We start from the raw sequence: 10499 nt of genomic DNA, 5'->3' as shown, positions 1-10499 counted from the left end.
ACCCGAAGCCGCCTTCTGTGGCTCACGCCGGAAAGACCCGGGAGAAAGAGAGCGTCTTGGGGCGGGGCTCGCACCAGGGCTGAGGTCATCGAGGGGGTGCCAGTTCGGACCCACCACCCACCAACGCCAACTCCTCTTCCGGTCTGTCTCCATAACGCGCATGCGCAGCACTGGCCTTTAAACGTGCACCGCCGGTCCACCGGAAAGAGGATCCGGTGGTTAATTACAACTTTGTTCCTCCGCCGCTGAGGTGGACTATTTGCTCTCAGTCTGGGAAGCACTTTTGAGTTCCTGCTTCCTGATAGGGAACCCACGCCTGCCGATTCAGCTCAGTCTCCACGGGATGAAGGGTCCCTAGGGCTTGGCCTCACGCACGTTATACGAGGCTCGGAGGGACACCCTGCGGAGGGATCTGGTTTGTTGTGGTGAAGGGAGGGGGGAGACGCTGACAAACCAAGATGGCGGCGGCGGCGATGAAGGCCGCGGTGGTTGGGAGGTAACTGTGGTGTTGAAGGCTGCGGTAGTTGCGAGGCAGCGGCAGAGTTCGGAAGGAACGGAGCAGGACGAAGAGGTGGTAGCAGTAACGTCAGCCTGAGCCTCTCAGAGCGCGGCAGCTACACGCCCCCTGGGCCCTCGGCGGGCGGCGGCCGCCCCGCTTAGGGCCTAGTCCCCGAGCAGTGTCTCGGCTTCGTACAGCGGCGTCCGCCATGAGTCCTTAAGGGCCGTCCGAGCCCTCCAGTCCTAGGGCCCACCATGGAGCCGGGGTCTGACGACTTCCTACCGCCGCCGGAGTGCCCGGTGTTCGAGCCTAGCTGGGCAGAGTTCCGAGACCCTCTCGGCTACATTGCGAAAATCAGGCCCATCGCCGAGAAGTCGGGCATTTGCAAGATCCGCCCACCTGCGGTAAGGCCCTGGGCTGGTGGTCGCCGGCCACCAGGCCGGGGATGATGAACTAGGGTAGCGGGCGGAGAAGTCTGGAGCGGAGGGCAGCTCGAGGTGTGGGGAGATGGGGTGGCTGGGACCGTTGTGGATGCGAGCGGGTCGGAGAAAGGGTGCTGGGGCCAGGGGTCCTTTCGTGGTGTGAGGGCCCTAAGTCGGAGACCCACCCCCACCCCCCAACTCCCACCCCGCCCTTCAGAACTACTCCTAGTAAGGTTCAAGACAGGGATGCCTAGTGGCCCCGGGGAGAGTTCCCAGAGAGGCACCCCGCACATTTCTTGTTTACCCCAAGCCACCTAGGTCAAGGGTGCTCCAAATAAGGCTTTTCTCCAATTTACTGGCATCACTTCTCTTCAGGCAGGCAGTGTGGTGTAATGGAAAGATCACAGCTCTGAAGGGAGATAGACCTTAGTTCAAAACTCCACTCTGCAGCTTACCAGCTGTGTGACCTTGGACAAGTAACGTAATCTCTCTGAGCCTGTGAAATGGGTCCCATGAATGGTTATTTCGAGAATTGGATTAAACTAGGTAGCGTCTGTGTGTAGTAGGCACTAGATAAGTGGTAATTATTGTGACTGGAAAGGTGTTTGATGTGGTCATTGGTTTGCTCCTATGTGGGTTGACTCATATTTATTCACACCCTGCCAGGTCAGTCCATTTATGATAATATTCTGGGCTGGTAAACCAGTCAGGAAATCAGTCTCACAGGCTCTATCTGGCTCCCCTGAGATGGGTTCAGGGAATTGTTCCCTTCTTTTCCTAGTGGAAGGCAATATCTGGGCCTTTCCTGCACATCACCGCCCAGGCTTGACTTCTGTGGAGAGTCTTGGACCAGTCAGTTTGGGGTGGGGTATATGAGTCCTTCCCAGAAGATTTCTACTCTGACCTGTCCCAGGATGTAGGAGGTCCCAGAGGATAGGATATTCTTGGACTCCCAGAAACAGAATGGACGGATGGAAGTCTGCCTCCTTTGGAACCCTTGATTCCCAGATGTCAGTGACAAAGGGCATATCTTTGCTCCTAGGCCTGGCTTCAGGCCAGGAGAAGTCCCCCAAGGGCTAGGATAGGCTGCCACCTTGCTAGCATGGAGGGGAAATGATGATATGCGTTGTTCAGTCACCACTTGGGATTCCAAGGGCAGGAATTGAGTTTGTCTGGAACAGGGTATTTTTGAGTAGGTGTCTCCTGGCTGAAACCAAATGGGAAACCCTGCTGCCACCTGAGGAGGGCACCATAGGCCTCCTTATTCAACTTGGTGCTTTCTGGTGTTCAGCCATACATCTAGGCTGGTTTCAGATGGATCCTCTGGGAGGTGTTGGGTAAGCTAATTTCTTCCTTGTTGGAGCTTGGCCACAGATCTCTGAGGTTTCCTTGTCCATGTTGAGGAAGTGGCAGTGGGTAGTGAGAGGCCGGGAAGGCCAGCAGAAAGGAGAGGCTGGTGTCCTGGACGGCATCAGGGAGGCACTCCCTGAAGTGGCCCGGCAGGCCTGTGGGAAAGAGGCATATCTGACATAAGGGGTAGTTGAGGCTTGAATTCTCTATCCCATTTTTCTATCTTGGACTTCTTGGGGCAGCCTGGCCTTGTGCAGGTATTGTTACCCTTCTTTGGGGGACCAGGGGTGGGATAGGTGACATGTCCCTGGGGTGTGTGTGTGTGTGTGTGTGTGTGTGTGTCCGTGTCCGTGTCCGTGTCCGTGTCCTGCAGGGGGCCGTCCTTTGTTATGCTTCTCTTCTCTACCCCAACACTGTACTTCCCTCTAATCCAGGAGACCTGGCTCTCTCTGGTTTTTGTTCTGTTTTCCCCTCCGGTAGGGCTGCTCCTAGGCCTCCTTTAGGCAGCCGGGACTTCTGGCTGGAATTTAAAGCACTCACCCAAGTGGTGCTTGGGCCCAGAGTGAGAACCTTTTTATGGGTGGGTGCTTGGAAATTGAAGGTTTGCCTGAAGGGCCATTTGGATTCTGAATTGCTAGGCAGGTGACTGCTACTCTTGGGGAAGATGGGTGAGAGGAGAGTGTTGGTATACTGGAGTAGACGCAGGGGAGCTTGGAAGGGCCTTGCTTCCTGCATCAGGTAGCCAACCTTTTTATCACCATCATGACGTAATGAGTATTTGGCACATGGGAGTATGGGACTGAAGGCAGGATCAGGGAGCTTGTAGGTCCCAGGGAAAGCCAGGCAGGAAGATTTGCTGAACCTTTCCCAGCTATCTGTTGCATGCACAGCTCCTGTTCTAGGATTTCAGTTCTGCCATTTCCTGTCAGGTTGCTTGATGTTGCACTTATTCTTATCTAGAACTTGATTCAGCAGGAAAGAAAGGTGCCTGGAGTTTGGGGTTTGAGCACCTTTCTGCCTGAGTTACCTGTGCTGAGGGGAGTGCCCTACTGATGGGAGGCAAGAGGGCATGGGGAGCTTGTCTGGGCTTGAGCCATATCGTTTTAGTTTGAGGTTCTTTTGTCGTTGGGTTTGTTTGTTTGTTTGTTTTTGCCCCTGCTTCACTGAGTCCCATGTGTTTCCTACCTGCTTTGCGGGGTCGGGGGGGGGGGCGGAATATGTGTGCATGCAAGTATGAGTCCTCTGGCCCCTTTCTGTTTTTTTCTTTTTTAAAAAAAATTAATTGTTTTATTTTTGGCTGCATTGGGTCTTCGTTGCTACTCACAGGCTTTCTCTAGTTGTGGCAGCAGGGGCTACTCTTCATTGCAGTGCGTGGACTTCTCATTGCAGTGGCTTCTCTTGTTGCGGAGCATGGGCTCTAGGGCACGCGGGCTTCAGTAGTTGTGGCACGCGGGCTCAGTAGTTGTGGCTCGTGGGCTGTAGAGCACAGGCTCAGTAGTTGTGGTGCACGGGCTTAGTTGTGCCGCGGCATGTGGGATTTTCCCGGACCAGGGCTCGAACCCATTCCCCTGCATTGACAGGTGGATTCTTAACCACTGCGCCATCAGGAAAGTCCCTGGCCCCTTTTCTCAAAGTGTGTGTACAGAAGAGGCCAACAGCTTTTTCTTCTCTTTTACTGTCCTCCTCCCCCGCTTCCATATGTATGCACATGTGTGTGAACAGTCGTAGCCTGGTGTAGTGCAAAGAGCCTTGGACTGGAGGTCAGAAGACAGGGGTTCTAGTCTTGGCTCTACCACTAACTCAGCATGTGATTCTGGAGAAATCATACTTCTTCTCTGGGCCTCACTTTCTCCATTCATTAAGTGAGGGCACTGGTCTAGGTTACTCGAGCTTCTTTTTACCACCCAAGCGGGAGCCAGGGTTCTGAGGAGGAAAGGACTGCATGGGGGGCGGGGGGGGGCAGGCGGGCATTGAGGAGGAGGCTCTTCACAGCTGCCCTTTGGGCAGGACACAACAAGCTCTGACTTGGCAGGACAGAGTCTCCCCCACTTTCATTATCTTTCCCTGACTTCCCTCCTTCTCCCCAAATCCTCCCAATCTTTGCTGCCACAGTCAGTGGTGCACCCCAGCACTTAGGACAGCCCTCCCCGCTTCCTCCCCTGCCTCTTCCTGTACTGGGCAGGTGTTTGAGAGAGGACCCACAGGAAGCCTTTCTGACCAGGTGAGTATTGCAGATTCTTGCTCCTTGTTCCTTGCTCTTCCCTGCAGTGTCTATCTCAGGCCTTTTAAACTCAGAGAACAGACACTAAAGGCCCAAACCTTTAAATCCTGCCCAAATTGGAGATGAGCTACCCTGCGTATGTATTGGGTAGTGAGGTCAGCCTTAGATGTCAAGTCTTAATGATGATTCCTTTGAATAACATTTTTATTTGAAAACCAGTTTAATTTTCATATCAGTCTTATGAGGAAGCCAGGGCAGGAGTTCATATTCCCACCTTACAGTTGAGAAAACAGGTTCAGAAAGGTAAAATCCCTTAGCTAGTAAGTAGTGGAGCTAAAACATGAACCCAGGTTTTCTGACTCCAGATCCTGTGTGCTTTCCAGTACTTCCAGACTGTGTGTCCTATGCCTAGGGGTTGAGGAGTTAATATGGGCATAGGGAGAGTTTGAAGTCAGCTGTTTTGGGCCCCATCTCTCTATTTCTTAAAATCCTAGCACTGTACTGTTGCAGGGACTCTGAAGACATTTCCCAGGGTATGTGCATGGAGTGTTGGGTGTGGACTTGAGGGGCTTCTAAAGCCCTGTAGTGAGTTGTGTGTGTATGGGTTGGGTGTTTGCCAGGTTAAAAGGTCTGACGTGGCTAGAGGTCTGGGAAGGCATGAATGGGGTGCTGAGCTCCTTTTGGTGCACCTCTGGTCTTGCACTATGCTGGAATAACCCAACTCCCTTTTCTCCTCTGTACCCACTCAGGACTGGCAGCCACCCTTTGCTGTAGAAGTGGACAACTTCAGGTTTACTCCCCGAATCCAGAGGCTGAATGAACTAGAGGTAAGATGACTAGCAACTGGTGGTGGGGTTGGGAGAATGGATACCTGAGCTCTGATCCCACTTCCCTCCTACCTTCTCTGTCTAAGGTACTTTACCTAACTAGGCCTTTATTCTCTCTTCTGTGAAACTGCCTGGAGGGCATGGAGGAAGCTTTAGAGCTCTGAATATAACCAAGAGAAGGAGCATGTAGCATCCCAAATCTCATAGCCCCAAGGCTGGGGGTGGCCCTTTTCCACAAAGGTTTGCTACTTCTGAAGCTCCCCTGTCAACTAACCTACCCTGCTTGGATCAACAAAAGAGAAATATGGGTCTGGTTGAGACCCTTTCTTGCTTGGCCAGCTGAATGTGTCCTCATCTATCCAATTCATCTACAGCCCTGTGCTTCCTACCTTTCTTCCATGGTGCTTGGTAAGGTGGGAGAGGTGAGGTGGATAGGCAGGAACAACACAAGAACTGGTCTGTGAGGAAGCTGGAATGGTTACAAACTTGGACAGAGGGTCAGGCAGGTAGGCTTTTCCCTCTCCTTTATGTTCCATACAGGAAATCTAGGCCCTTTGCATGGGTAAGATGAGGTTCTCCACTAAGGACTTGAGAATGCCCCAGGGCAATGAGAGTAGATGCCCTCGAGCCAGTTCCAGGTAAAGTTCTGGAGTTTACCATGGAAGGTGTAGGGTAGAGGTATGCTACCACTCCTCTCCCTCATTATTATGTATCCTCAAGCCTTGCTAGATGTCTGGGGGTGTGGGAGTGACTATTAGGCCCAACCGAATACCCGTTACCTAAAAGCGTACTTGTCTTCTAGACCACAGTTCCTCAACCTTGGCACTATTGACATTTTGGGCCAGGTAATTTTTTGTCGTGTAGGGCTGTCCTGTGCATTGTAGGATGTCTGTCAGCATCCCTGGCCTCTACCCACATAGTACCCTCTCCCGGTTATGGCAACCAAAAATGTCTCTAGGCATTACTTAAATGTCCCTTGGAGGGCAAAATTGCCCCTCATTGAGAATCACTGTTCTAGAGTCGGTCTAGGTGCTGTTCTGGTCAGGGCAAAAATCATCTCTTGTATGGGGTACAAGGTCCTTAGAGAAATGGATCTGACCAGGTCTGCTGGGGTATAGCTAGGACAAGGTGTAGCCTACCATGGGACAGGGGCAGGTTTTCTAGAGAGATAGTGCTGGCTAATGAGGGGGAGGGGCAGGGATGGGCCAAGGTTGGAAAGCTAAGGGGTTGAGGTGGAGGGAGTAGGGTTCCTGGCCCCTTAGGGATTCTCATAGCAAAGGAGCCATAGCATGTTCCTTTCCACAAATAGAACTTACTTTTCCTCATCTGTGAAAGAACTGTCCCTGTTTCCCCCTAATGGGATCAGAGCAAAGTAATGAATGGTAATGACTTACCCAGTTCTCCCTAGAACTAGGCCTTCTGATTAGGGTGAGGTGGTTATAGACTTGGGGCCTTGGGGAGCCCTTCTTGGGTCACTGAGATTTCGGGAAAGCATGGTACATGCCCTGTTCCTAGAATCTTTGGCCCACATTGGTTCCTGGGTAGGCCAGGTGCCAGTGCTGCTTTGGTACACCATCTCAGTTCTTTAGGCCATTCCATCTTTAGCATGCACTCTCACCCTTCAGCTACCATGGAACAAATTTCATGGTGCATGTGAAGAGGTGAATGTTTTCTTTTAGAGCCTTCATTCTCTGAAACATGCCTAGAGCTTAGATTTAATTCCAGAGTTCCAGAGGGCATTCACTGTTCCTCTCATAAGTCTACCCTTCTGGGGTGAGTGGACTGGGCAGTTTTTTATTTCCCTCATAATCAGAAAATGGGTCCAGAGAGTAGAACTGATTTACTCAAGACTATACAGCAGATTATTAGCAGAGGAAAAGCAAAAACTTACGTTATTTGACACTCAAATCTCTTGGTACCTGCTGTGTGACTTGAGGAAGCAGGGACTCTCTGTAAAAGAGATGACAATACTTCTACAGCCCTGTCAGGGAGATTGAGAAAGAGTATATGTAAAGCTTTGGCTGTTATGACTCTACCTGCTCTGTTTTGGGACCTTGGGCTTCTCCTGTTGCCTGGAAGGTGGCAAAGATAAGAGAGGTGGGCGAGGTGCTACCTAGAGTTGGGGATCCAGTTCACTGGGAGAGGCCCTGGGTAGTGGGCTGCTCTGCACCCCTTCTCCTCCCCTAAGATTAGGCCAGAAGATAGGGGTCAGGTAGAGGGGGAGGCCAGCCTCTCTGAGCCATTTTTTCTCCAGGCCCAGACGAGAGTGAAACTGAACTACTTGGATCAGATTGCCAAATTCTGGGAAATCCAGGGCTCCTCCTTAAAGATTCCCAATGTAGAACGGCGGATCTTGGACCTCTACAGCCTCAGCAAAGTAAGAACAGGTTTTTCTCAAACCCCTCCCCACCCCACACCTTAATATCCTTGGTACTCTGGGGGCCACCTTGGTTTGGATATTGGATCTCTAGGCTACAGTGGAAGGGGCACAGCCTGGTAGCACACAAGCTGTCATCAGAACTTCTTGGCATCTCTTGGCTGCAATTTGAGTCTGAGTGGTGGAGGTAGGAGGGGGTAGCCTCCAGTGAAGTGAGGGGCTGGAGTTGTCCTCGTTGTCCTTTCTGTACATACACACAGCACATCCACGTCCCTTCCTGCTTGTCCTTACAGATCGTGGTGGAGGAAGGTGGCTATGAAGCCATCTGCAAGGACCGTCGATGGGCTCGGGTGGCCCAGCGCCTCAACTACCCACCAGGCAAAAACATTGGCTCCCTGCTACGCTCCCACTATGAACGCATCGTTTACCCCTATGAGATGTACCAGTCTGGAGCCAACCTGGTGGTAAGGATGCCGAGCCAGGGTGGGGATAGGCTTTCCCCTGCCAGATGCAGATTTCCACACTTGCGCTTAATGGAACTGGTTCAGTGGAGTGGACTGGAGACCTGGAGAGGTCTGGGAAGAGATGGAGTTTGGTTTAGTTGGGGAGCTGGTTGCGGGGAGGTGGTTGGAAGGAGGGATGGCATAAGCAGAGGCGTGAGAAGAATTCCCAAAGTGTGTGCTGGTGTCAGTGGCCAGTTGAGCAGGGCCTATTGGGTGGGTGGCGGGGGGCGTGGTGCATGAAACTACGGCTTTGGTTGCCATTGGGTGAGGGTAAAGGGAAGTCCTTGCTGTTGGGAGCTGGGGCCCCATGCCCTGACCCTTACCCCTCACCTGTCCCCAGCAGTGCAACACACGTCCATTTGATAATGAGGAGAAGGACAAGGAATACAAACCCCACAGTATCCCCCTTCGACAGTCTGTGCAGCCCTCCAAGTTCAACAGCTATGGCCGGCGAGCCAAGAGACTACAGCCTGATGTGAGTACTTCCCTTCTTCTAACTTGGAGCTTTGGTGGTGAAGAGAGTCCTCTCCCTTCCCTCTGACCAAGGTTCTCTCCCTGTTCCACTGTCCCTTCTCTTGGTTCTCTGAGTTCTGAGCAGTAGTGTGCCTCTTTCTGGCTTCACTCTTGCTCTTCCTCTACTCTCAGCTGAGCTTCTGAGCTGGGTTTTGATCTGTTTGTATAATATCTTTCCTTTGTCTGGTGTTCTTGCCTGCCTTGTTCCTTTCCTGACTCACTCTGCTCATAGGGGAAGAACTCTTCTTTTTCTCCTTATAACTGTATCTTAGCTTCAGGAAGAAGCTTATGTGCCGGCATTCTTCTGGGCATTGGGGATACAACAGAGAACAAGATACACACTGTCCCTGGGCTCACCGAAGCATGTAATTTACCAGATCATATTAGTCACTGCCATTTATTGGTAGATTCAAATACTTAGATTTCTTTATATATGTTTTCCTCAAACCCCTTGTAACTGTGAGATAGGAGTTAATATTCTCATTTTACAGTTGGAAAAACTGAGATCCCTTCTTAATTCCATTCCAAGAGAGGAATGAGGAGGGAGTTCACTTACCCTCAGTCTCCAAAAAGCAATCTGAATTCTTGCCTGGGCCCACCTATGCCTCCACCCTGGCATGAACTCACGTGATAGAGTCCAAGCTGTTGTTCTTTTAGGATGGGGCAGTCTGCCCAAGATAGTCTTGATTCATTTCCTTCTTTCCTCCCAGCCGGAACCCACAGAGGAAGACATTGAAAAGAATCCTGAGCTGAAGAAGCTTCAGATCTATGGGGCAGGCCCCAAGATGATGGGCCTGGGCCTCATGGCCAAGGATAAGACTCTGCGGAAAAAAGGTGAGGCCTGACAGGCTGGGGCAGTGTGAAGAATGGCCTCACCGGGGGAGAGGAGCCTGGGCCACGACTGTTCAGACTTGTGCTTGAGAGCCATTCTTCTCTCTCTCAGATAAGGAAGGGCCCGAGTGCCCCCCCACCATAGTGGTGAAGGAGGAGTCAGGCGGGGACGTGAAGGTGGAGTCACCCTCACCCAAGACCTTCCTGGAGAGCAAGGAGGAGCTGAGTCACAGCCCAGAGCCCTGCACCAAGATGACCATGAGGCTGCGGAGGAACCACAGCAATGCCCAGTTTGTAAGGACCTAGCCCTGGCTTCCTAATGCTCTGCTTCTCATCCCTTCAACGAGCATTTCCCCAGCATGGCACTGGACCAGGTGGCATTAAGCAGAAAAGTGGGCCTGGTGGGCCCTGCCCTCACGTAGCTCACTTAATTGGGGAAACAAGGCCAACTCACATGGAACAAAGAACAAGAAAGGGTGATCAAGTGCTGTCAACATGAAGTGCTGGAAGGGTGCAGAGGAGGAGACTCCCTTTCCATTGCTTCAGGATAAAGGCTAAGCTCATTACCATGCATGATCCAGTCCCTGCAGACCTCTAGCCTCATTCCCCATCACTGCCTACCTTACTCCTTCTGCTATAGCCACACTGAACTACTTGTAGGTATGTTTGTTTTTTTCCCGAGATGTGCCATGCTTTCTTTCCCCATCCTTTGTACATGCGGTTTCTTCTGCCTGGAAGAGTTTTCCCCTGTGCTCTGCCCCATTGCCAAATTCCAGTTTGCTTTCAGGTCTCAGTCAGTTTCAAGTGTCACCGTTTCAGTGAAGTTCTTCTCAAGGCTGTTCCTCCTTATCTCCAGCTGATTCGAGTGCTTCCTTCTTTAGGTTTCCATAGTACCCTTTTATGGGCTGCTATTGGCAGTTTCCACACTGCCTTTGAATTTTTATGAACTTGTGCCT

The 10499-nt window shown here is 51.7% G+C and overlaps 1 protein-coding gene across 12 annotated transcripts in view; it reads left to right on the top strand.

The window, feature by feature from the left end:
- The first annotated feature begins 279 nt into the window (after positions 1-279).
- Positions 280-10499, top strand: part of KDM5C (lysine demethylase 5C) — a 32173-nt gene continuing 21953 nt past the window's right edge. For 4 of the 12 annotated variants that reach the window (XM_082609458.1, XM_082609456.1, XM_082609451.1 and 1 more), the window contains exons 1-7: positions 281-903; positions 5242-5319; positions 7574-7696; positions 7990-8160; positions 8540-8674; positions 9423-9546; positions 9656-9837. In XM_082609458.1, coding sequence (XP_082465584.1) covers positions 754-903; positions 5242-5319; positions 7574-7696; positions 7990-8160; positions 8540-8674; positions 9423-9546; positions 9656-9837 — 963 coding nt within the window. In that variant the 5' untranslated portion in view covers positions 281-753. Of the gene's footprint in view, positions 904-5241; positions 5320-7573; positions 7697-7989; positions 8161-8539; positions 8675-9422; positions 9547-9655; positions 9838-10499 lie in introns of all 12 variants that reach the window. The other 8 variants (XM_082609457.1, XM_082609453.1, XM_082609452.1 and 5 more) reach the window with 5 other exon arrangements.

Source organism: Mesoplodon mirus (genome assembly GCF_964341445.2).
Source record: "Mesoplodon mirus genome assembly, chromosome: X".
Taxonomy (NCBI): Eukaryota; Metazoa; Chordata; class Mammalia; order Artiodactyla; family Ziphiidae; genus Mesoplodon; species Mesoplodon mirus.
This window is presented reverse-complemented; position numbering and strand designations above follow the sequence as displayed.